Source organism: Aquarana catesbeiana, linkage group LG06 (assembly GCF_042186555.1).
Source record: "Aquarana catesbeiana isolate 2022-GZ linkage group LG06, ASM4218655v1, whole genome shotgun sequence".
In the NCBI taxonomy this organism is placed as follows: Eukaryota; Metazoa; Chordata; class Amphibia; order Anura; family Ranidae; genus Aquarana; species Aquarana catesbeiana.
Genome location: NC_133329.1, coordinates 32,749,458 through 32,772,146, shown reverse-complemented (window position 1 = coordinate 32,772,146; position 22,689 = coordinate 32,749,458). Strand labels below are relative to the sequence as shown.

At 39.9% G+C, this 22,689-nt stretch overlaps 1 protein-coding gene across 11 annotated transcripts in view; it reads left to right on the top strand.

The window, feature by feature from the left end:
• LOC141148280 (interferon-induced very large GTPase 1-like) overlaps positions 1 to 22,398 on the top strand; it is a 203,949-nt gene extending 181,551 nt beyond the window's left edge. For all 11 annotated transcript variants that reach the window (XM_073635562.1, XM_073635559.1, XM_073635558.1 and 8 more), the window contains 2 exons: positions 11,493 to 11,588; positions 14,612 to 22,398. In XM_073635562.1, coding sequence (XP_073491663.1) covers positions 11,493 to 11,588; positions 14,612 to 19,104 — 4,589 coding nt within the window. In that variant the 3' untranslated portion in view covers positions 19,105 to 22,398. The remainder of the gene's footprint in view (positions 1 to 11,492; positions 11,589 to 14,611) is intronic.
• The last annotated feature ends 291 nt before the right edge of the window (positions 22,399 to 22,689 follow it).

Sequence of the window (22,689 nt, the reverse complement as noted above, 5' to 3'; positions counted from 1 at the left end):
TTCCGTGCTGCAGTGCTGGTGCCTCCTCTGATTCTTGTGGCCACGGACCCTTCTGGCTTTTGCCATGACCTGTCCGTCAGTACCTGTTGGTTGACCTGGGGTAAGTCTGTAGCTAAGCTCTAACTCCCATGAGGGGGGTCCTTGGTGGACCAGAGCAAGGAAAGGGATGATCAGCACTCAGTATGACATCCAAAATAGTATTACTTTATTAAGTAAATATGTACAAAGCTGTAAAACAACCTATGCATTTTAGCCATTAGTCCTTAGTGATGACTAAGGAAGATTCTGGAAGGTTGGCCGCTACTTATATCAGTGGCCAGTAGAAATAATGCCTCCTTACAGTGGTGGTCAGAATGCTATCCTTACAGACAGCTAAAAAGACCACTGATGTTCTGCAGCTGGCTCTACAAGTGCTGTTGGCCCCCAGAACTATGAAGGCCCCATCAGATAGGGGTTTAATATCCACCAATGAAGTGTCTAGACTTTTGGTTCTGTGAGCAGCACTGGAATATAACTCCAGGAAATGCATTTGGAGATTTCTGCTAACCTTTATATACTCATCACAGCAAGGCTATTGACATTTTAAAATTAGCAAATTAAAAGAAATCTGTGCTTATGAACTAATGAATATGAAGTTCATTACTTTGAAAATCATCAATAGGCAAAATTGTACCGAAGACCCAAAAGTTCTGGAAGAGGCAATACCCATCAGATCCATTTATCGACACTTATGGAATCAAAGCAGCTTTCTTACTGATTGACATAAATAAGATGAAAAACTGGTGCTTTCAATCAAAGAAGGTTTATATATCTATTTAAATGGAAGCTATAATGGTTTATGCCCAATTTTACTTTAACCTTCACTTCCCAGCCCCAGTGTCCCTTTAACAGGGTCTTTATACCTGGGGGAACAGAAAGGTCTGCCTGATCATGTAACCACTGTGATTGGGTGTCACAGTGATTACATGATCAGGGGCCAGTTCCACCAGCTTACTAGAGACCAGGAGATGTCTATGACTGCTTGGTCACTGTGCTGGGGGTGCGCACACTTTCAGTACAGAAACCTAAGTTGTCCATGGACACATACAGTATGTGTGGCATGTGGGCATTAAAGCCCACCCTCTTTACATATGATTACATATGATTTATGTGGGCAGCACCAGGTTCATTTGAGACACTCATATCAATATTTTTATAAAATTTATTTTATATTTTATTTATTAACAAATATTCAATATTAAATGCTTCTATGATTCTGTCTGTGCAGTCCAAGCTGGGCAGTAAATGGCTAATAATAAAGTAATAAAAAAGGAGGTATAACAGCAATGTGCAGAGGTTTTATTGAGAATCCCAACTGTAATGAGAAAGCCCAGCACTAGCTCTGCACTTTTTGACTACTTCTCCAGAGTAATGATCTAGAAGTTCCCATCTCTACTAGAAGAATAAAAGAAGGTGCCATCCTCATTTAGGTCATTCAGTTGATTCATTCATCGGTACATGTAATTTATGATCCTACTATTCAAGTCGCAGAGGTTTTGTTAAGAATCCAAACTGTCTAATGAGAAAGGCTAGCACTAGCTCTGCACTTTCTGACTACGTGTCCAGACTAAAGATCTAGAGACTCTTATCTCAACTAGAAGAGGATAAGAATGTACCTTCCTCATCTGGGGCATTCAGTTGATCCATTCATCCACACGTGTAATTTATGATCCTACTATTCAAGTCGCAGAGGTTTTATTGAGAATCCCAACTGTCTAATGAGGAAGCCCAGCACTAGCTCTGCACTTTCTGACTACTTCTCCAGACTAAAGGTCTAGAGGTTCACATCTCTACTAGAAGAGGAAAAGAACGTGCCTTCCTCATTTGGGTGATTCATTTCATTCATTCACCTGTACATATAATTTATGATCCTACTATCAAGTCGCAGAGGTTTTATTGAGAATCCCAACTGTCTAATGGGAGAGCCCGTCACTAGCTCTGCACTTTCTGACTACTTCTCCAGGCTAAAGATCTAGAGATTCCCATTTCTCCTAGAGGAGGAGAAGAAGGTGCCTTCCTCATCTAGGTCATTCAGTTGGTTCATTCATCCGCACGTTATTTATGATCCTACTATTCAAGTCGCAGAGGTTGTATTGAGAATCCCAACTGTCTAATGAGAAAGCCCAGCACTAGCTCTGCACTTTCTGACTTCTTCTCCAGACTAAAGATCTAGAGATTCCCATCTCTACAAGAAAAGGAGAAGAATGTGCCTTCCTCATCTGGGTCATTCAGTTAAATCATTCATCTGAGCATGCGCGGAGCTGAGCTGAGCGGTAATGCTGGCTTAGAGCTCGGTATCCCACGGGATGAACGAGCCAGATAATGGCAGAGGTAATACACCTACCGGCACCCAAATAACAAAATACACAGTGCCCACAACATCCTACCTTATAACAGAGTCATTTTGGGGGATTTTCGGACACGAATGAAGCCGAAAACAGGCAAACAAGCGCCGCCTCACAAAGATAACAGTATGGCGCTGAAGCCGTCCTCCTCTGAGGTGATATGTAGGGAGGACAATATGCAGCCGGCCCCTTCTGTTACATCACTTAGTGAAGAATTCTCATTAAAGGCACACAGTCTATCTAATTCCCTCTGAAAAATGCGGTAGAAATGGAGAACTTCACATAAGGATTTGTCACCTCATGTAACACTGAAACAAATTGAGAAACTGTTTCACAAATCATTAAAATCTACCGCAGACCATATCACTACAAGTCTCACTAAGGAGATTAGGGAATTGGGCCAGCATACGTCTGTACTTGAAATTAGAGTCGACGATATGGAAAATTATACATCAAACTTCTCCTCAGAAATTGATAGCCTTAAAGAGGAAAATGTCACCCTACAATCCAAATTGGAAGACTTTGAAAATCGGGCAAGACGTTCTAATGTACACATTAAAGGAATTCCCGAATCCGTGACTGACTTACAAGTTGCTATGATAGCTCTTTTTCAAGAATTACAGCCAGCTATACCGGTAGAACGCCTCGAGATGGACAGGGTTCATAGAGCCCTAATACCATAAAAACAGATCGTCCGCCCCGCGATATTATCGCGAAATTTAATTTCTACTGTACTAAGGAACAATTGCTAAATACAGAAAGAAATAAAGATTCCTTCAATTTACAAGGGCACAACTATCAATTATTTGCAGATCTCTCACAACTAACAAATAAAAAAAGAAGAGCATTGAAACAACTTCTTCAAATATTACAACGCAATGCTATAATATACCAATGGGGCTTTCTTTTCTCTGTGCATTTCACTTATCAAAGCCGCAACTACACGTGCCGCACCGCTAAAGACCTGCAATCTACCTTACAGAATATAGAATTGATAAATACAAACAGAGACTTTGCCAACACACGTCAAAAGTCATCCTCATCCGCTGGTAATTCCTCTTCTGCTTCCAGGAATAATGAAAACCACAGGCCGCATAAAAGAAGTCGCATACAAGTCGTTCCAGATCTGGCTGATTCTATGGATTGAAGAGCATCTTATGCCGCTTACACACAAGCGTAATTTCCGTCAGAAAAAGTCCGATGGGAGCTTTTCATCGTATATTCCGACCATGTGTATGCCCCATCTGACTTTTTCCGTCAAAAATTCAGATGGACTTAGATAGAGAACATGTTCTATATTTTTCCGACGGAACTAATTACTATCAGAAAAAACGCTTGTCTGTATGCTGTTCCGACATACCAAAAACGCCACATGCTCTGAAGCAAGTACTAGACGGATTTGATCACCTCTGCGGTTTTTATTTTTTGCGCTATAAACAAAAAAATAGTGACAATTTTGAAAAAAACGCATTATTTTTTACTTTTTGCTAAAAAATATCCCCAAAAAATATATAAAAAAAACATTTTTTTCCTTCAGTTTAGGCCGATACGTATTTTTCTTGTACACATTTTTGGTAAAAAAACCCGCAATAAGCATTTATTGATTGGTTTGCGCAAAAGTTATAGCGTCTAAAAAATAGGGGATAGTTTTATGGTATTTTTATTAATAATTTTTTTTTTTTTTTTACTAGTAATGGCGGCGAGACTGTGACATTATGGCGGACACATCGGACAACTTTGACACGTATTTGGGACCATTATCATTAATATAGCAATCAGTGCGATTAAAAATGCATTGATTACTGTGTAAATGTGACTGGCAGTGAAGGGGTTAACACTAGGTGGCGCTGTAGGGGTTAAGTGTGTCCTAGGGAGTGATTCTAACTGTGGGGGGGAGGGGCTACATGTGACACATCACTGATCACCGCTCCCAATTACAGGGGGCTGTGATCAGTGACAGTGTCACTAGGCAGAACGGGGAAATGCTTTTTTACGATAGCATCTCCCCGTTCTTCCTCACTGTGAGACGATCGCGGGTATCCCCGCGATCCTACTCGCGGTGCTCGCGGCAGGTGCGCGCGTGCGCACGAGGGCGCGGTGGCAAATTCAAGGGGATGTACAAGTACGCCCATTTGCGCAGCCGTGCCGTTCTGTCGACGTACATATACAGGCGGTGATCGGGAACCGGTTAAAGATCCATTAATACCATGGCTCCATTGAATATTCTATCCCTGAATATTCAGGGATTTAACATTCTGCACAAACGCACTAAAGCCTTTCGTACCTTTACATCCAAAAAAGCACATATAGTATGTCTTCAAGAGATCCATTTTACTACACAATCCACTCCCAAATTCTTTAGTAAAACTTACCCACAAGTATTTACGGCCTCGGCTTCCACGAAACAACGAGGTGTGCTTATAGCATTCCACCGTAATACCCCATTTTCACTAATAAAAGAAATTAAAGATCCAGAAGGCCGATGTTTGATTCTTAAAGGGCATTTACTAGATAGCGCTATCACCATTGTGTCATATTATGCCCCCAACAAGCAACCTAATTCTTTTCTCTCCCATTTATTACAAACAATAGACTACAATAAAATAGGTACTGTAATTTTATGCGGAGATTCTAATCAGACTATTTTTCCATTTCTGGATAAATCACCAATTCCACAGACCCAAAGATCAGACAAACATTCTTTCTCAAAACAAATCGCAAAACATAATTTAGTAGATTCCTGGCGTGAATTGAACCCTACCAAGAGACAATATACACATTCCTCATACCCTCATCGTTCATTCTGTAGGATAGACCATATATTTTTGTCCACGGGTATGGTGCCGGAAATCTTAACTTCAAAAATTGTCCCTATTCCTTGGTCTGACCATAGTGCAATCTACAATGCTATAGCCTCCATAGTCCCAAAAGCGCGAGATCCAACGTGGCTATTAAGAGATTTTCTGCTCAAAAATCCAGTACACAAAAATAATATTGAAAGATTGCCTAAAACATAATTCTACACCTGACATCTCCCAAACCACTTTATGGGAAGCACACAAACCTGTTCTCCGAGGCATATGTTTACAAAAACAAGCTAATATATTCAGTAGAGAACGAAAAGCCCTTTGCCACACTTTAGAAACAAATTTCAATACATGTTATATGGCATTTCAACATAACCCTTCTCCTTCATCCAAAATAAAACTAGATAAAGCCAAATTGGAATTCGATTTATTCCTTACTGAATCTGCTGACAAAACCATCAAAAGATCACAACATAACTTTTATATGCGCTGTTTTGTTTTTTTTTCTTTTTTTTTCTGTTTTTTTTTCCACTTCAGCGAAAGTTTTCTGAGAGACGTTGTTTCAACTTCGGAGATCAATTTTGTCCCCTCTCATTTTTCACATCATCGTGGTTTTATTCAAGATTATCTTTATTAATTCCTCAAAAAATATTTAATTTATTTTAATTGCAAAAAAAAGCTTAAAATATATAAAAATACTCCTATTACTCTATCCATTCCTTGTCTCTCTATCGGTCGTCCCCATCTAACCCACCCTCCCCCCCCCCCCACTTCTATCTGGTTTGCTTCCCCTCAAGTCCCTTATCATTCTAACTCAATACCTTCTCTTTCCCTCATCTTGTCTAAATATATGTCCAAGGTTTTTCCAACCCTCTCAGAGGCTGGTACACCTATTATAATGTCCTCTCTCCCTACTTCTCAACAAATCCATTTTACAATAATAATCTATTTTTTCATACCACTCTCTTATATCTGGTTTTTCACTTTTTACCATTTTTTGGGGATCAGACCCTTTGCGGCATTCAGGAGTTTTGGGACCATTCATCTCATATATTGTTTCTTTGAAATGTTATGGTCATGGAACAAGCAGGTCCATATGTTTTGTTCTATTCTCTCGCCAGTTATCTCCCTTATATTCTTTACTACTTCTTGCCAGTAGTCCTTTATTATTGGACACTCTCACCATATGTGTCATCTTTGCTCTTTGATTGCAGTTTCACCAACACTAAGATGTTTTCTCTTGTTGATATCTGTGGGTTCTCACTGGTGTCAAGTACCACCTTGCTATGAATTTATAGTTCATTTCAATGTTATTCATATCCCAGGCAATATTATATCCCGATTCTATCATCTTTTCCACTTTCTGATCCTTAAATTTTAAATTCATTTCTCTTTCCCATTGTTCGATGCAATCGGGTCTTTCTTGTCCATCTAAGTCTGCCAATATTCCATAGATTTTTGATATTCCATTTTTCAGTGGCGTTTAGGCAAAACAGAGTTTTTCCAAGGGGCTTAATTTCTCTACTTCTCTGAGTGGATGTGGTAATGTATTTACTAAATGTCTTAGTTGACAAAAATTCCATTCGCTTATCTTCCACCTGTTGATTTCTTCTAATTCTAATCGTGTTTTTATCCTACCTTTTATGATAATATCTTTCAATTGTGGTTTTCTTATTTCTTGTCCGGCGAATATTTCCTGGTGTAAAGAAATTTGTTCCCGTGAGTGCTAGTAACATAACTTTTATATGAACGCTAATAAGCCAAATACACTTTTAGCCAGGGCACTAAAATCTTGCCATAATCCAACCAAACCTATTCATCTTAAAATATTCAGAGAGGCACAAACAACCCATTGAAAGTCTTACAAAAATTTTAAATTTAAAAATGTATACTCATCTGACAATGAGTTGGATCCATCTAAAGCAAATCTTTTTCTCTCGTATATCTCTACCTGCATTATCAAAAACACAACTGGAAATGATGGAGGAATCTGTGTTTGTTGAGGAGGTATCTGAAGTTATTAAGATTTTGAAACTAAATAAAAGGCCTGGTCCTGATGGATCTTCTGCTCTTTATTATAAAACATTTGCAGATATCTTATCACCGGTTTCGACAAATACTTTCAATTCCCTCTTGGAAGGTCATTCTTTTAGGAGGGAAACCTTGACTGCAATTATTTGCATGCTCCCCAGACCACATACAGATGATTCAATTTGGTCAAATTACCACCCTATTTCTTTATTACATTTGTATGTAAAAATTTTGGCCCAAATTATATTAATTATAGGTAACCTTATACACCGTGACCAAGTAGGTTTCATCCCTATTCGACAAGCTGGCGATAATGTTAGAAGTGCAAAACTTTTGTCACATGCCGCTAAAATACGTCGTATTCCCACCTGTTTTTCTTTCTCTAGACATTAAGAAAAGCATTTGACACGATATCATGGTCTTATGTGAACTTCACCCTCAATAAATGGGGCTTTGGCCCACATTTTTTGCAATGGATTACTGCATTATGTCATGAGCCCAAAGCTTACATTAAATATGCAGGGTACAAATCAGATGAGTTTAATATACAGAGAGAGAGACGCGTCAAGGAAGCCCACTCTCTCCATTATTATTTGCACTACTCATTGAACCTCTAGCACAAAGAATTAGGACGGAACCTACAATCACGGGTATTGATTTAGGTGGATGTCATCACAAAATATGCTTATTTGCAGACAACATTCTCCTTTTTTCTGTCCTCACCACAAGTTTCTGCCCCAAACCTTATGGTTGTACTACATGAATTTTCACTCATCTCAGGCCTTAAAGTTAATGCACCAAAAATCTTTAGCGCTAAATACCTCACTTGACGAAATGGAAAAACAATCTATACAAAATTCATTACCCGTTAAATGGGTAGATCGTAGCCTTCCATATTTGGGTATCCAACTTACTTCTAATCCCTCAGATTTGTTTGCAGCTAATTACCCAGCTTTACTGAAAAATATTTCAAATTATCAAGTTATCTCATCATTACCGATTTTGTGGTTCGGAAAAATTAACATTATAAAAATGACTATACTTCCCAAATTTTTATATTTATTTAGAACACTCCCAATCCATATTCCCGCTTATTTTCTTAGATTGATTCAACAAAAAGTAATACTATTCACTTGGGGGGAAATAAAACCCCGGCTACATAAGAAAACCCTAGTTCTCCCTAAATCCCTAAAATAAAACCCCGGCTACATAAGAAAACCCTAATTCTCCCTAAATCTTTGGGTGGTCTGGGATTTCCAGATTTTACAACATACTATAAAGCAGCTCAAATAGCACAATTAACGAAATATCATTCGACTACAGAGATTCCCATGTGGGTATTCATTGAAGCTTTAGACTGCGATCCTCTTCCTATAAACAATTTATTATGGTTACGACCTACAGATCGTAAAGCTTTAAAAAATCCAATTTCTAGGCATTCTCTATCTATTTGGGATAGACATAAAATCTCACATGGTTTACAATCCTCACATAACCCGCTACTATCTTTTCACAAAAATTCGGCCTTTTAACCAGCTTGGACATTTCCCAGAACATTTTAAAGCTTGGTCTAAGGCTGGTATTACTTGTCTATATAATTTAACTTCAACAACCTCAATATGACCTTTCCCAGAATTATGCGAGACCTTTGGGCTCCCACAATCCGAAATATTCAGATATCTTCAAATCAAAAATGTTTATACTCCTTTCCTCATTTCCAGTGGAAACTTACACACCATTTCTCAATTTGAAAGGATTTGTCTCAAAGAACCACATGTTAAAGGTCGCATTTCATTAATCTATTCCCAATTGATCACTAAATCAAATACAATTTTACCTACATATGTTGCTAAGTGGGAAAAAGACCTTGATTGATCCCAAGATTTGGTCTCATATCTGGTCTAATACCAAATCTTCTTCTACAAATATATTGGCGGTTGAGACATCATATACAGTCAGGTCCATACAAACTGTTGTAATTCCTACACTGTTCACCTGATTTGGATGTAAATACCCTCAAATTAAAGCTGAAAGTCTGCAGTTAAAGCACATCTTGTTTGTTTCATTTCAAATCCATTGTGGTGGTGTATAGAGCCAAAAAGATTAGAATTGTGTCGATGTCCCAATATTTATGGACCTCACTGTAAAGTTCTTACACAATAGTAATTGGTTCCTACCAGAGTAGCCAAATTTACACTAGACAATTCTGGCCTCTGGTACAGAATTATACAGAATGTCCAATCGTGCACACATTTTGGAAAAAAGGTCTTTTCGATAATCTCAAAATTATTTGATTGTTCAGTTTCACCAGACCCAATGTTAGCTCTTCTCAATTTAAAACCAGTCTGTCTCACTCAGAAACAATTTAAGCTGTTCCTCACGTTCCTGATAGCCGCAAAACGGACTATAGCTAATGCGTGGAAAACATCTGTTGTGGATATTGCAGAAACCAAACTTAGAATGAATCAATCTTTTATACTAAAATGGATGCTTTAGATAAAAATCACTTGACGAAGTATGACAGCACATGGAAACCGTGGATTAAATACTACATGCCAGACAATTTTGGCAATCGAGTACTCTCGTCAGGGTGATTGATACTCTTTCAAGGATTATAATAGAATGTATATGCAAAATCTGCCTTCGGCGTTCTGTTGTCTTCCCCTCCCCTTATTTCCTTTTATCATTTTCTTTTTCCTTGTTCCTTCGAGGACTATTATCTTTCTCAAAATCAGTCTTTTCTTACAATACAGTATTTGTTATAAACATATATTTGAAGTTATGGTCAAGGTTTTGTTAAATTAAAATCTCTAAATGGATATATTCATGCCTACTCTGGTTTACAGAGTTTTTTTTTAACTCTCTTCAGTTTTAAACAATTTTTACACTCAAGATTATCTAACATCTTCACATTACACTGAGTATCTATCATTTTTCTTTTATTAACACTATGAAAACTTAAGTCTATTATACATTTTTTCTTGCGTCATCTGTACTTCAATATTATACTTTAATAATTTTGTCTAATATTCTGTATTTGTTGATATTCAATGTTTCTTAAAGAAAAACTTTTGAATGAGAAAAATCATTCATCTGAGCATGCCATTTAAGATCCTACTATTTAAGTCTATAAAGTCATGTGAAATTCCTAAATAGCAGTCACCCATTCACCACCCGCAGCCTGAAAAAAGGGTGCAACTTTACATATCCACCAGGCTAAGTAACTTAGGAATTCAAACTTTTTTTTTTTGCTCCTAAACATAAAGCATAAATATAAAAACAATAAGAAAACACACTGTATTCTCTTTAACCTCTTGGCGCCGGCAGCATGCACAATATGGCCCTACGCGTTACCAGCAGCTAATGGAAACCTCCTGATTGCTGCTTATAGTCGGGAGGTTTCTGATCATGTGACAGCCAATCAGGGCGGTTGCGTGATCATAAACCCAGCCCCGCCTCCCACCATCCTAAACCCCTTTAAGGGCTGGAAGGCACCGGCTCCAAGGGGTTAAAGACGTTCCACCCCCATCCCTACCACCAAGTCTTTTTTCCCCTCTAACCTCTTTCACTGGTGTTATGCGCAATTCACATACTCGTCTGGCCATCAAATCCAGCATTGTTCTGCTGTGATACAACACGCCGCTGCCACACACTGGGCCCCGTGCCGCCATCTTTGTTGCTGACACCATTGAGAACCAACTGCCTCTTCCTGGTCCAGACAGCTGGGCCGAAGATATCGAAGGAAGGTTGACCGCACTCCAAGCTTTCAGAAAAAAATTTGCTTTATTGATTTAAAATCCACAAAAAAAAGGACACCACAGACCCGGGATACAAGGAGACAGCAGCATGGTTAACGCGTTTCATGAAAAAAAAATTTGCTTAGTCATAACTGTATGGAACTTGAAGAATTCTGGGATATGTGACCTGCATACCACAGAAGGTTTTAGAGCACAGATGAGAATGGCTGCCGGGTGGCAGGGTGAACTTAAAAAAAAATGTAATACTTTTTTTTTTACCACCATTGCAGTGGTGGTGGGGGTGGTGGTGGGGGAGGGGGGTGTTTAGAAAGCAATGATGCCTAGTGCATCTAATGTGTGAAGGTCCACTTTAACTTACAAATCACAAAGAGGCTGTGTCATACCATCACACTTTATCCATGATATCTTTTTAAATGTTAGGGTTACCATTGTGCTGTGATGTAAAGGAATGAAAATTTAAACTTTAAGATAACAACATAAAAACAAACTGGTATTCTGATTTCTCTTGTAAGGTGACTATGAAGATTTAAGAAACCGCGCTACAGAAGCAGAAAATGGCCATACTACATGCCAATCAGATCAAATAATGGCCATCGACCTATATCCAGGTAAAAATATAAATATAGCACATAACAATAATAATAACAATGATAATATTGTAATAATAATATTGGCCACTCTAATTAAAAAAAAAAATCTGGACTTTTGTGCTCCATTTTATTGATATTAAAGGGTCTATTTATAAAAATGTTACCGTACGAATGTCTCAGGCATTTGCACATCCGTCACAAATAATCCCGTAATATGTCTAATATGTTTACTTCCTATGGTCAGCAGCTCCATCTACTGACCATAATTTCCCTGAAATACTCCAATCAGCAAAATACCATATTATGGCCACTAGATTGAGCTGACAATCATAGAAAATAATATCACACATTATGGTGATTATTCGTGACAGCTGAGTGATTTTTTTTATTTTTATTTTTTATAAATAGACCCCTTAGTCTAGAAAAATCTATGATGAAAATATCATGCATTGTGCACCTAAAAACTAGAGCATTCTCTCACTCTCACATACAATCCCTGTAAAGTCTATCATCACACCAGAGACAGCCGCTCATGCAGGGCGTAGGGGCGATACCCCCCCCCCCCCAATCTACATGCAGGGTGTCGGACACATGGATCTCAATGTGGGTTTTTTTTTTTTTTTTTTTTTTGAAGCACAGGATTGGAGCCTAATGCCTGATGTACACGGGCGGACTTTCCTACCAAACTTATCCGACGGAACGAATCCGTCGGACAATCCGACCATGTGTGGGCTTCATCGGACCTTCAGCAGACTTTTTCTGTCGAAAATCAGACAGACTTTAGATTTGGAACATGTTTCAAATATTTCCGACGGACTCAAGTCCAGTCGAAAAATCCTTTCGTCTGTATGCTAGTCCGACAGACAAAAGGACGCTAGGGCAGCTATTGGCTACTAGCTATGAACTTCCTTATTCTAGTCCCTTCGTATGTAATAACGTTCAAAGGAATGGACTTTCGAATGGACTTTAGTCCGTTCGTGTGTGGGCAAGTCCGGTCGTTTGAAAGTACGTCGAAAGTCCGTCGGAAAGACCGTCGGACGTTTGATGCTGAAAAGTCCACCCGTGTGCACACGGCATTAGGCTCTAATTGGCTTTAAAAAGGGTGGGCCCTGAGTCTACCCACTTGTGTGACATTAGAGAATTAATATTCGCTAATGTATCCCCGCTTCTCTTCCCAGCCAATCAGGAAGCGGGTCCTGAGACCCGATTGGCCAGGGAGTCTCAGGACCCGCTTTCCTGTTCTGAAGGAAAGCGCACGCACACTCCAGGTAGGTAGTGTTTTGGTTTGACCCAATGACCCTAGTGCTTCCAAGCTGAAGTGCTAGCCACTACGCCATTGGGCTACCTGCTTTTTATACATTATACATAACAGGTAACATTACATTAAAGAAGTGTTTTAAAAAAAACTGTTGTGATAGCGGGATGTGGGTAATTGGTCACATGACTAATGGTAATATACTGGTCACATGATCCTCCCCAGAATATCTTCAGAGACAGACATTCAAACTGGACTAGCCAGTCAGCAGCCAGTGGTGCAGCTCCACTTCAAGGGTGTACTTTGAGTTTTCCAGATGTTAAGCTTTAAAGCAAAACTAAAGAATCTTTGCTTATTCATGCACATACTCTAGATCAGTGGTTCTCAGCCTGCCTAGTACCTCTCTTCTCCTGGTCCTCCAGTCAGCTGTAGATAACCTAACCTCCTACAGTGCCTTCCAGCTCCCATAGTGCCACCCAACCTTCCATAATGACCCACGGTGCCCCAGGGCTCCCTGAGAGCCCTTAGCCTAGACAGTGCCCCCAACCTCCCAGGGCTCCCAGCTCCCTCCAGGAACTGCATCACTGCTGGGCCACCAAGTGTGCTGCTAAGTCTACCAAACCACTCTATATCCCCCATCTCCCACCACATTGGCACCCAGCAACACCCAGAGTCTTCCAGCATTTAAATACATGTTTTGCATTCCCATACTTTTATCGCGTGAGTATAGTCTTAATTTTTTACTGTTGGGGTATGGAAGGTTTTGGAAGAAATTACTGAGCCCTGGTCTCAATAATGTTGAGAACCACTGCTTTAGAAGAGTTAAAAACAGTGCAGGCATGCAAATCTGTGTTTTTCTGCTTTACCCATATTTTATATTATCCACATGCTGTCTATTCCATTACCTCTCCTCAGTATTAGTGGACGGTGATGAAGGTGATGCTACCATCTAAATGAAGGGCTCTGTGAGAATTAATTTCTTTACCTGGGTGGACCCCATTCTGCCCACTTTACTTCTCTTTTATCAGCCCCTTATTATTTTATTGAGTGCAGCTGTCAATGAAATGTGAAAGGGAAGCACAGAACTGGGCTCTTGTGCTCTATCACCCTTATGCAAATGTAGGAGAGGTATAGCAATCCTATAACCTCTGAGCTGTGCAACCAGTAGAGGTTCAGCCAAGAGATCAAAAAGATCCCTTGGTAAAGCCTGCAGAGCAGCTGGCAAAGCTATTAGGAAAGCCACAAGACACATGGTTTTGCAAGTATGCATGCATGCTCTATAATTTAAAGTGATTGTAAGGTCAGAAGGTTTTTTATCTTGATGCATTTTATGCATTAAGATAAAAAGTCGTATATATGTGTGCAGCAGCCCCCCTCAGCCCCCCTAACACTTACCTGAGACCTGCCTCTATCCAGTGATGTTGCAGGAGTGTCTCAGCTGCCCGAGACTCTCCCTCCTCATTGGCTGAGACGGCATCAGTGAGCCAATGAAGAGAGAGAGGGGGTGGGGCCGGGTCGTGGCTCCATGTCTGAATGGACACAGGGCACTGTGACTCAGCTCAGGTGCCCCATAGCAAGCTGCTTGCTGTGGGGGCACTCAACAGGAGGGAGGGGGCAGGAGCACCGAAGAGGGACCTGAGAAGAGGAGGATCCGGGCTGCTCTGTGCAAAACCAACTGCACAGAGGAGGTAAGTATAACATGCTTGTTATTTTTAAAAAAACACGAGACTTTACAATCACTTTAACTATCTTTATTTACATCAAATTTGTATTCTTTTGTTTCAAGACTCAATGAAGAAGATGTTTCTCAAGAAGCTCATGGCTTTAGATGTCACTGCAAGAAACATTTGTTCTCCGGACAGAGACATGGACACATGCTTTGATTTTAACCAAGAGGACTCTGATGATTCCATGGATTCTAAAACCTACAACCCTCTGGATGTCTTGTGCGATGTTCTTCATGACTCAGATACCTTCTTACAACAAGAGATTGTCTCCAAAATGTCCATGTGCCAGTTTGCCCTCCCTCTGCTGCTCCCCAATGATGACAGATCATCATATACCTTCATGTTGTGGGCAATGAGAGACATTGTAAAGAAGTGGAAACCACAGTCATTAGTGGACAGTACAGGGTTTGAAGAAGGCCACTTAGTTAACATTTCAATGCCCATTTTTTCTTTCTTCAGACTGGGAACGTGCAGCTTATCAAAGTCAAAGATTCTAAATCAAGTGTTAAGTCCTCCTCAGTTCATTCAAAATTATTTCGTCCATAGGGACATGCCTGGTGGAAATGCCCAACGCCTATGCTCAGATGGGCTTGTGGAAATGTCTTGCTATTTTCCAGCAGGACGTGGACACTCAGATATTTTTCCAGAACCTGTAGGCTTCATTAACCTGAGAGGGGATCTTGAGAGTCACTTGAAACAGTTTGATTTATTATCAGGGGTATCATCAGCTGTGTTTGTGTTAATTGAGAGTATAAATGATAAGCAATATGATCTGTTATCAAACCTGGTAAGACAAAACCCACAATTCTTCTTTATTGTAAATTTAGAAGCTGAAAACAGTGATATTATTAAAGTACTTCAAATTTTCTCAACAACGCATAACATTAAGAAAGATAAATTTATTGTTAAAAGCAGAAAGGTAAACGACACACAAATTGTCAAGACTCTACAGTCAAAGATGAAAGCACTGATAGAAAATTCCATGAAAAACCCTACTCTAGAGCAAATTGCTCAAAGAGCTTCTGAATCAAACTTTGATATTGATGAGAATTTTAGGGGATGTAAGAAAGCAAGGGAAGCCGCAACAACAATCACCAGTCAGATAAAGAATGTCCTGGATTATAAAAAGAATGTAATGAAACTACAAGGTGATCTTTGGAAACAGCTGACTAAGATTGAGAAGGAATTGTGTAGAATGAGAAAACTGGAGGACAAAGATGTGGAAGAATATCAGTCACAGCTCCGGGAAGACCATTTCCAGCTCCGTAAGCAGCAAAGAAACCAAAAGATGGCGTCTGGTGTGAAGCAATTTCTGGATGCCCTGAAAAGTTTTTCTCCAGTAGAGCAAAAAGTATTCCTGAAGTGGCTGAAAATACAACTAGACAAACTTGGAAGACATCAGCTTGCAAAATTAAATGATGAATACCGAGAGCTGTTGACAGATGTAGCATCAAATGCCCAGGCCTTTATGGAAATTGATCAGAAATTAGCTGATGGTTCGCTAGGTGTTGAACATTTTATACGCGAGTTGGGGCAGTTTTATGAAGTAGAACATTCTATAGGGAAAAAAAAAGTGGTGAGTCTCTCAAAAATAGCTGCTAATCTGTTATTGAATGGGTTCCCACTGGAGTTAATAGATGGAGATGCCTCCAACATACCCATGACGTGGATAACCGATGTCCTGAGTGAGCTAGAAATCATAACACAGAGAAACTGCACAGTTAGAGTAGTTACTGTCCTGGGAGTGCAAAGTACAGGGAAGTCCACCCTTCTGAACACCATGTTTGGCTTGCATTTACCTACATCTAGTGGTCGATGCACACGAGGAGCCTTCATGACTCTCCTTGATGCAAAAGAGAACTTTCATGAGAATCTGGGCTGTGACTATGTTATGGTTATTGACACTGAAGGGTTAAAATCGATGGAACTAGCCTCTCTTGAGGGCAGTTATGAGCATGACAATGAATTGGCGACAGTAGCAGTTGGGTTGAGCGACATCACCATAATTAACATGGCCATGGAAAATACAGAAGAGATGAAAGACATACTTCAGATCGTAATCCATGCCTTTCTTCGGATGAAGGAAGTAGGGAAAAAGTCCAGCTGCCATTTTGTGCATCAGAACGTGAGCGACGTGTCCGCTCATGTTAAAAACCGCCAAGCCAGAGAAAAATTTCTCGAACAGCTGAATGAAATGACCAAAGTATCTGCAAGAATGGAGAACAGAAGTAAAGTCAACACCTTCTCTGACATCATACACTGTGACATTGAGAGTAACTCCTGGTATATTCCCGGATTGTGGCATGGCATTCCACCTATGGCTTCCGTTAACTATGGCTACAGTGAAAATGTTCAGGAGCTAAAAAAGTCTATAGAAATGTATCTAAAGTCTATGTCAGAAAAACCACAAGATATCAGACAGTTCACAGAGTGGATGAGAAGTTTGTGGGAAGCAGTGAAACATGAAAAATTTGTCTTCAGTTTCAGAAACCGCTTGGTCACTGAGGCCTACAACCAACTTTGCATCCAGTACTCAGACTGGGAATGGAGATTTCAGAAAAATAGCCATGACTGGATGATAAGGACAGAAACTCTAATCTTTAACCTATCATCTGAACAGTTAGGATCTAAAACCTGGGACAGGATAAAAAGCGAGATGAACTGTTTATTGGACGAAGAAGAGCGGGTCATGGCTAGATCTCTAGAAAAGTACTTTATGGATGATTGTGACAATGCCCATCTTTTGGAGATGTTTAAAAGTGATTTTTTCCAAAGCATTAAGTATCTCAGGAAAAACCTTGAAATTGGTCTTCTTGACAAATGTGATCTGACAATCAACATTCAAAAAGAGAAATGCCAGATCCAAGCTGTACAAGAGAGATATATTGGAATCATAGAAGAAAGTGTGTCAGACATCATGGACAAAATAAGAAAGAATGAGTACTCAGTAAATGAAGAACAGTTAAACAGAGAATTTGAGATGATATGGAGAAAAGCAACAGACACTTTACCACCGCCAACGTTAAAAAAACGGAACATCGGCCTGGCAATCATTCAACAGCTGAAACGAGACATGCAGTGTGATGACAATAGTGTTATTCTAAAACTAAATGAACTTAAAAGTCTTAATCAATATAAAGGAGAGGACTTTTCTATTAATAGAAACTATCTCCAAGTTGATTCCAAAGGAGAAATGGATTGTGCAAAAGATCTTGCCTTGTCTGTACAGAGAAAATGTGAAGAAAAAGTAACAGAAATTGCAAATTCAAAGACTGACTTTAATGAAGTGTATTCTCAGGAACTGCTGAAAATGATAAATAATAACCTGAACCAGCATAAATTTGAAAATCTTCGGACAACCAAATTGTTTGAGCTGGACCTTAAGCTTTGGGTTTTAGGAAATGCGGTCGTGATGTTTCAGAGAATGCATGAAGAGTTTGTCCGGCGTAATGATCCACAAAGCTACCTAGAGGAGATGAAACCTCAATACTTCGACACGTTCATCAACATGTTTGAAACAAGGAATGAATGTCAAAGAAGGGCTAAACAATTCTGTATGGTGTCTTTAACACCAGCCATCCTGGACCACATCAACAGGTGCCTTGGCAAAGAGATCGTAGATGACATTCTCCAGAAAAACGGCCCTCGGGAATTCAAGAGTCGGAAAATCTTACAACGAGAGGTGCTCAATACATTGCTTAATGATGGCTCTCCTGAAAAATATGCAGAATACATCAACAGCTATGAATATTTCATGAAAAGATGGATCTCACAATACCTTACTGAGCATTATAAATGCCAAAATACTATTTGTGTATTGCAAACAAAAATTTTGGAGAGTCTTTTGGTAAAAATAAAACAAGCTCTTCAGGATAAAAAAACTCTTCAAGCCAAGACTATATATGACTTCTTAGCTGAGTTTTGTAACGTTTTGAAGAAAGAACTTGTCATTTCACAGAACAGTACGAAAGTCGTCCTTTTTGAAAACAATTTGAGTACTATTCAGCAGTTTGCACATGAGATTGAATTGCACCTATCTGACTTAGAAAAACTGGTCAAGCAAGACATAAACTCACGAAACATAGAAACAATATTTTTACATTCCACACTGAAACCTCAGGATGAATTGTTAAGAAAGGTGATTGGATGCGGCAAGCAGTGTCCTTTCTGTAAAGTCCCCTGTGAAGCTGGAGGAGGGAATCATAAAGAACATTTCGCATCTGTCCATAGACCAAGAGGGCTAGCCCAACATGTCAATGAAGATACAAAAGCTCTCGACCATTCCATTTGCTCTTCCAACGTCATTTCTAATAAGACTTTTATGAATGCAGAAGGGAAACCCCACCAGTACAAAGATTACCAAAAATATTACCCAGACTGGACTATCCAGTCTAACACAACTGCCGATAGCTCAGATTACTGGAAGTTTGTTCTTATCCAGTTCAATAAATCTTTTGCCAAACTGTACAATGCCAACCCAGCCAATCTTCCAGAAGACTGGCAAAAACTGACAAGGGAAGAAGCTCTCAAGAGCCTGAATAAAACCCAGTGAGCCAAGAATAGATCATTATACGTTGTAATACAGATTAATCGCTAATTCTCCAGCCTTAGAGTGTACAGGTGGGGATAGGGATATAAGAACAGCCATTTCTGGTACAGGTTCCACACCTCTTATTCTTATCCTTGCTCTGGAACAAGTAGGGTGAGTGTTTAGATTTTTTTGGAAAACCTGCTAGTTCCAGGCCAGTAGATTTCTAGGTTTTTAGGATCAAAACGAGATAAGCCTGGAACCTGCACCTGAAAAAACTAGCCAGGATATGCAAATTATTTCTGTTCTCACAAGTTCCTTTTAAAGGTCTGCTACCTTCATCAAACAATGATTGTTGAATTATTAAAAAATGTTAGTACATTTGTCTTTCTTAATCTATATAAAGTAAAAAAAAAAAAAAACCTGATATCGGCTCTCCTTTCCTCACACAGAAGTTGTTGGAGAGGAGAGCGGATCGCTGCAGCCGGCTGGTGATCAGTGAGTATGAGCTGTTTTTTACAGCTTTTTACTCACTGATCACCAGTCTAGTGTCCCCACAGTGTAAACACACAAAGTTAACACACATGTCCCCAAAACACAAGTCCCCAAAACACATGCCCCCATAGTAAAAATACCTGTCCCCCACATATGTAACAGTAAAATCACATGTCCCAATGATTATCTGCACACATATGTCCGTGATCACCTGTGCACATCTGTACATGATCATTTGCGTACATCAGTCCGTGATCACACGTACCAACTATTATACACTTAACAGGATTTTTTTACCAAAAACATGCAGCAGAATACATTTTGGCTTAAATGTATGACAAAATTCGATTTTATTGGATTTCTTTTAAAATAGAAAGAAGAAAATATTGGGTTTTTTTTTCAAAATTTTCGCTATTTTTTCGCTTATATCGCAAAAAATAAAACACGGAGTTGTGAATAAATACCACCAAAGGAAAGCTCTATTTGTGTGAACAAAATGATAAAAATTTAATTTGGGTACAGCGTAGCATGACTGCGCAATTGTCATTGAAAGTGCGAGAGCGCTGAAAGCTGAAAATTAATCTGGGAAGGAAGGGGGTGAAAGTGCCCAGTATTGAGGTGGTTAATAAATAAATTCATGTCTTCAGCTGCCATTGAGCGAATCTGGGCTTTCAGTGTCTCTTTGAAGAGGATGGGGCCACTTCCAAAGGCATGCCTGGTCCCAATGTATGTCCCAAGTTGGGAGCTCTGTTGAACTAAAGATAGGGATCACAATTTTTTAGAGGTGTCTGTTTTGGTGCCCCCTGGCGGGTGACGTGGGTTCAGCAGAGGCATGGAGTCTAAGTGACCTTTGGTCTTCACCAGAGCTCTTGATGGTGAGAATGGCCAGGAAGCCATTGGTCTCAGTTTTCTTTGCTGTAACTGGCACCAGGTCACAGTCGTCAGGATTGACCCACCAGGGTGGTGGCTGGAATGGAAAAGCTACTGTGCGGAGACTGTTCACAGGGCTGTAAACAAGAAACTGTTCAGATCAGGCAGAAGCCTTGGGGGGCAACAGGCAAGAGAGTAGCCAGGTCCAGGCAGGGGTCACGGCAGGTGGCAGGTAAAGGAGAAGTTAGGTCCAAGCAGGGGTTAAGGCAGGCAGGAGACAAGAGAGTAGTCAGGTCCAAGCAAGGGTCAAGGAAGGCAGGAGGCAAAAGAGTAGTAAGGTCCAAGTAGAGGTCAAGGCAGGCAGGATGCAAGAGAGGAGTCAAGTTCAAGCAGGGGTCAAGCCAGGCAGGAGGCAAGAGATTAGTCAGTTTCAAGCAAAAATTGAGGCAGGCAGGAGGCAAGATAGTAATCTGGTCCAAGCAGGGGTTAAGGTAGGCTGCAGGCAAGAGAGTAGTCAGGTCCAGGCAGGTTCAAGGCAGGTTGCAGGAAAGAGAGTAGTCAGGTCCAGGCAGGTTCAAGGCAGGTTGCAGACAAGAGAGTACTCAGGACCAAACAGGAGTCAAAGCAGGTGGCAGGTGAGAAAGTGGTCAGATATAAGTCCGGTTGGATGGGGGCTGTTGGTTGACATCGATTTTTCAGATCTCTCCTGAGATGTTCAATAGGGTTAAAGTCTGGGCTCTGGCTGGACAACTCTAGGACATTCACAGAGTTGTACCCAAGCCACTCTTGTGTTGTCATGGCTGTGTGCCTAGGATCGCTGTTATGTTGGAAGGTAATCGTTCTGCCCAGTCTGAGGTCCTGGGCACTGTGGCACAGGTTTTCATTGAGGATATCTTTGTACTTTGCTCCATTCAGCTTACCCTCAACCCTGACCAGTCTCCCAGTCCCTGCTGCTAAAAAAAACACTGCCACAGCATGATGCTGCCACCACCATGCTTCACTGTTGGGATGGTATTGGGCAGGCGATGAGCAGTGCCTTGTTTCCTCCAAACGTAAGGTTTACAATTGAGGCCAAACAGTTCAATCTTGGTTTCCACAGACCAGAGAATCTTATTTTTCACAGTCTTTCAGGTGTTTTTTTTGCAAACTCCAAGCGAGCTTTTAATGCGTTTTGCACCAAGGAGAGGCTTCCATCTAGCCACAAATCCCAAATCAGTGGAGGGCTGTAGTGATGGTTGTCCTTCTGTATCTTTGTCCTATCTCCACATAGGATGTCTGGAGCTAACCATTGGGTTCTTGGGGGGGGAAAAAATGAATTTAAACAATTATAGTATTAGGCTGCAACATAAAATAATTGAAAAAGTGAAGGGGGTCTGAATACTTTATGAACTGTATATATACAGTATACCGTGTAGTTGTCTAAATAGCTCCAAGGTTTGCAACAGAGTTTTACTAGCAGAGACCACCAGATTGCCCAACTGAACTGGCAACTACTGATGTTTAGAGATGTCAGTTAGAGTAATCCAGAGATGCACAGGGCTTTAGGAGAAGATCTTGTGCACTTAGGTTGGCAATAGAAAAAGTTTACCTCTAATCAAAACTGGTGCCATATGAGTTCTATGCCTATACAATCAATGGCATTAAATAGGTTCTTTGTCTTGCTATACCTAATGCAAATGCACTATAGAATAATGCATTCATATATAAGTTGTTGTATATTTGATCCAAAAAATGCTTATGATTAAACGTAATGTATATCATGATGTATCGTTTTTGGCCTGTACGCTGATTCATATGCAATCTTTGAAAAAATTACAAAGAATGGATTTTCATAGACACAATTATTTTTTATGCAGCAGGGGATGCTAAAATAGTGAATATTCCAACAAATCAAGAATTTTTGGTCACCCACATGTATAATGATTGGAATAAAAAAATTATTTTTCTTTTGGACTCCTGGTGTTTTCCTCTATAAGTTCAAATCCAAAATTGGTGGTGGACCCAGTGTTCAGGTTTAAGCTATTCCCATACAAATCTGCAGTATTCAATGTGAATTGCTGAAACAGCTTAGACTTTGCTTGTGTGCTGACTAGCTGGTAAATATTCCATGGAAATATTTTATGCGATATTGTTCTGTGAACTTTTTTTTTTCTTTTTTTTTTTTTTTTTTTTTTGTGCAGATAGACACTTGGGGTTGATTTAATAAAACTGGAGCACTCAGAATCTGGTGTAGCTGTGCATGGT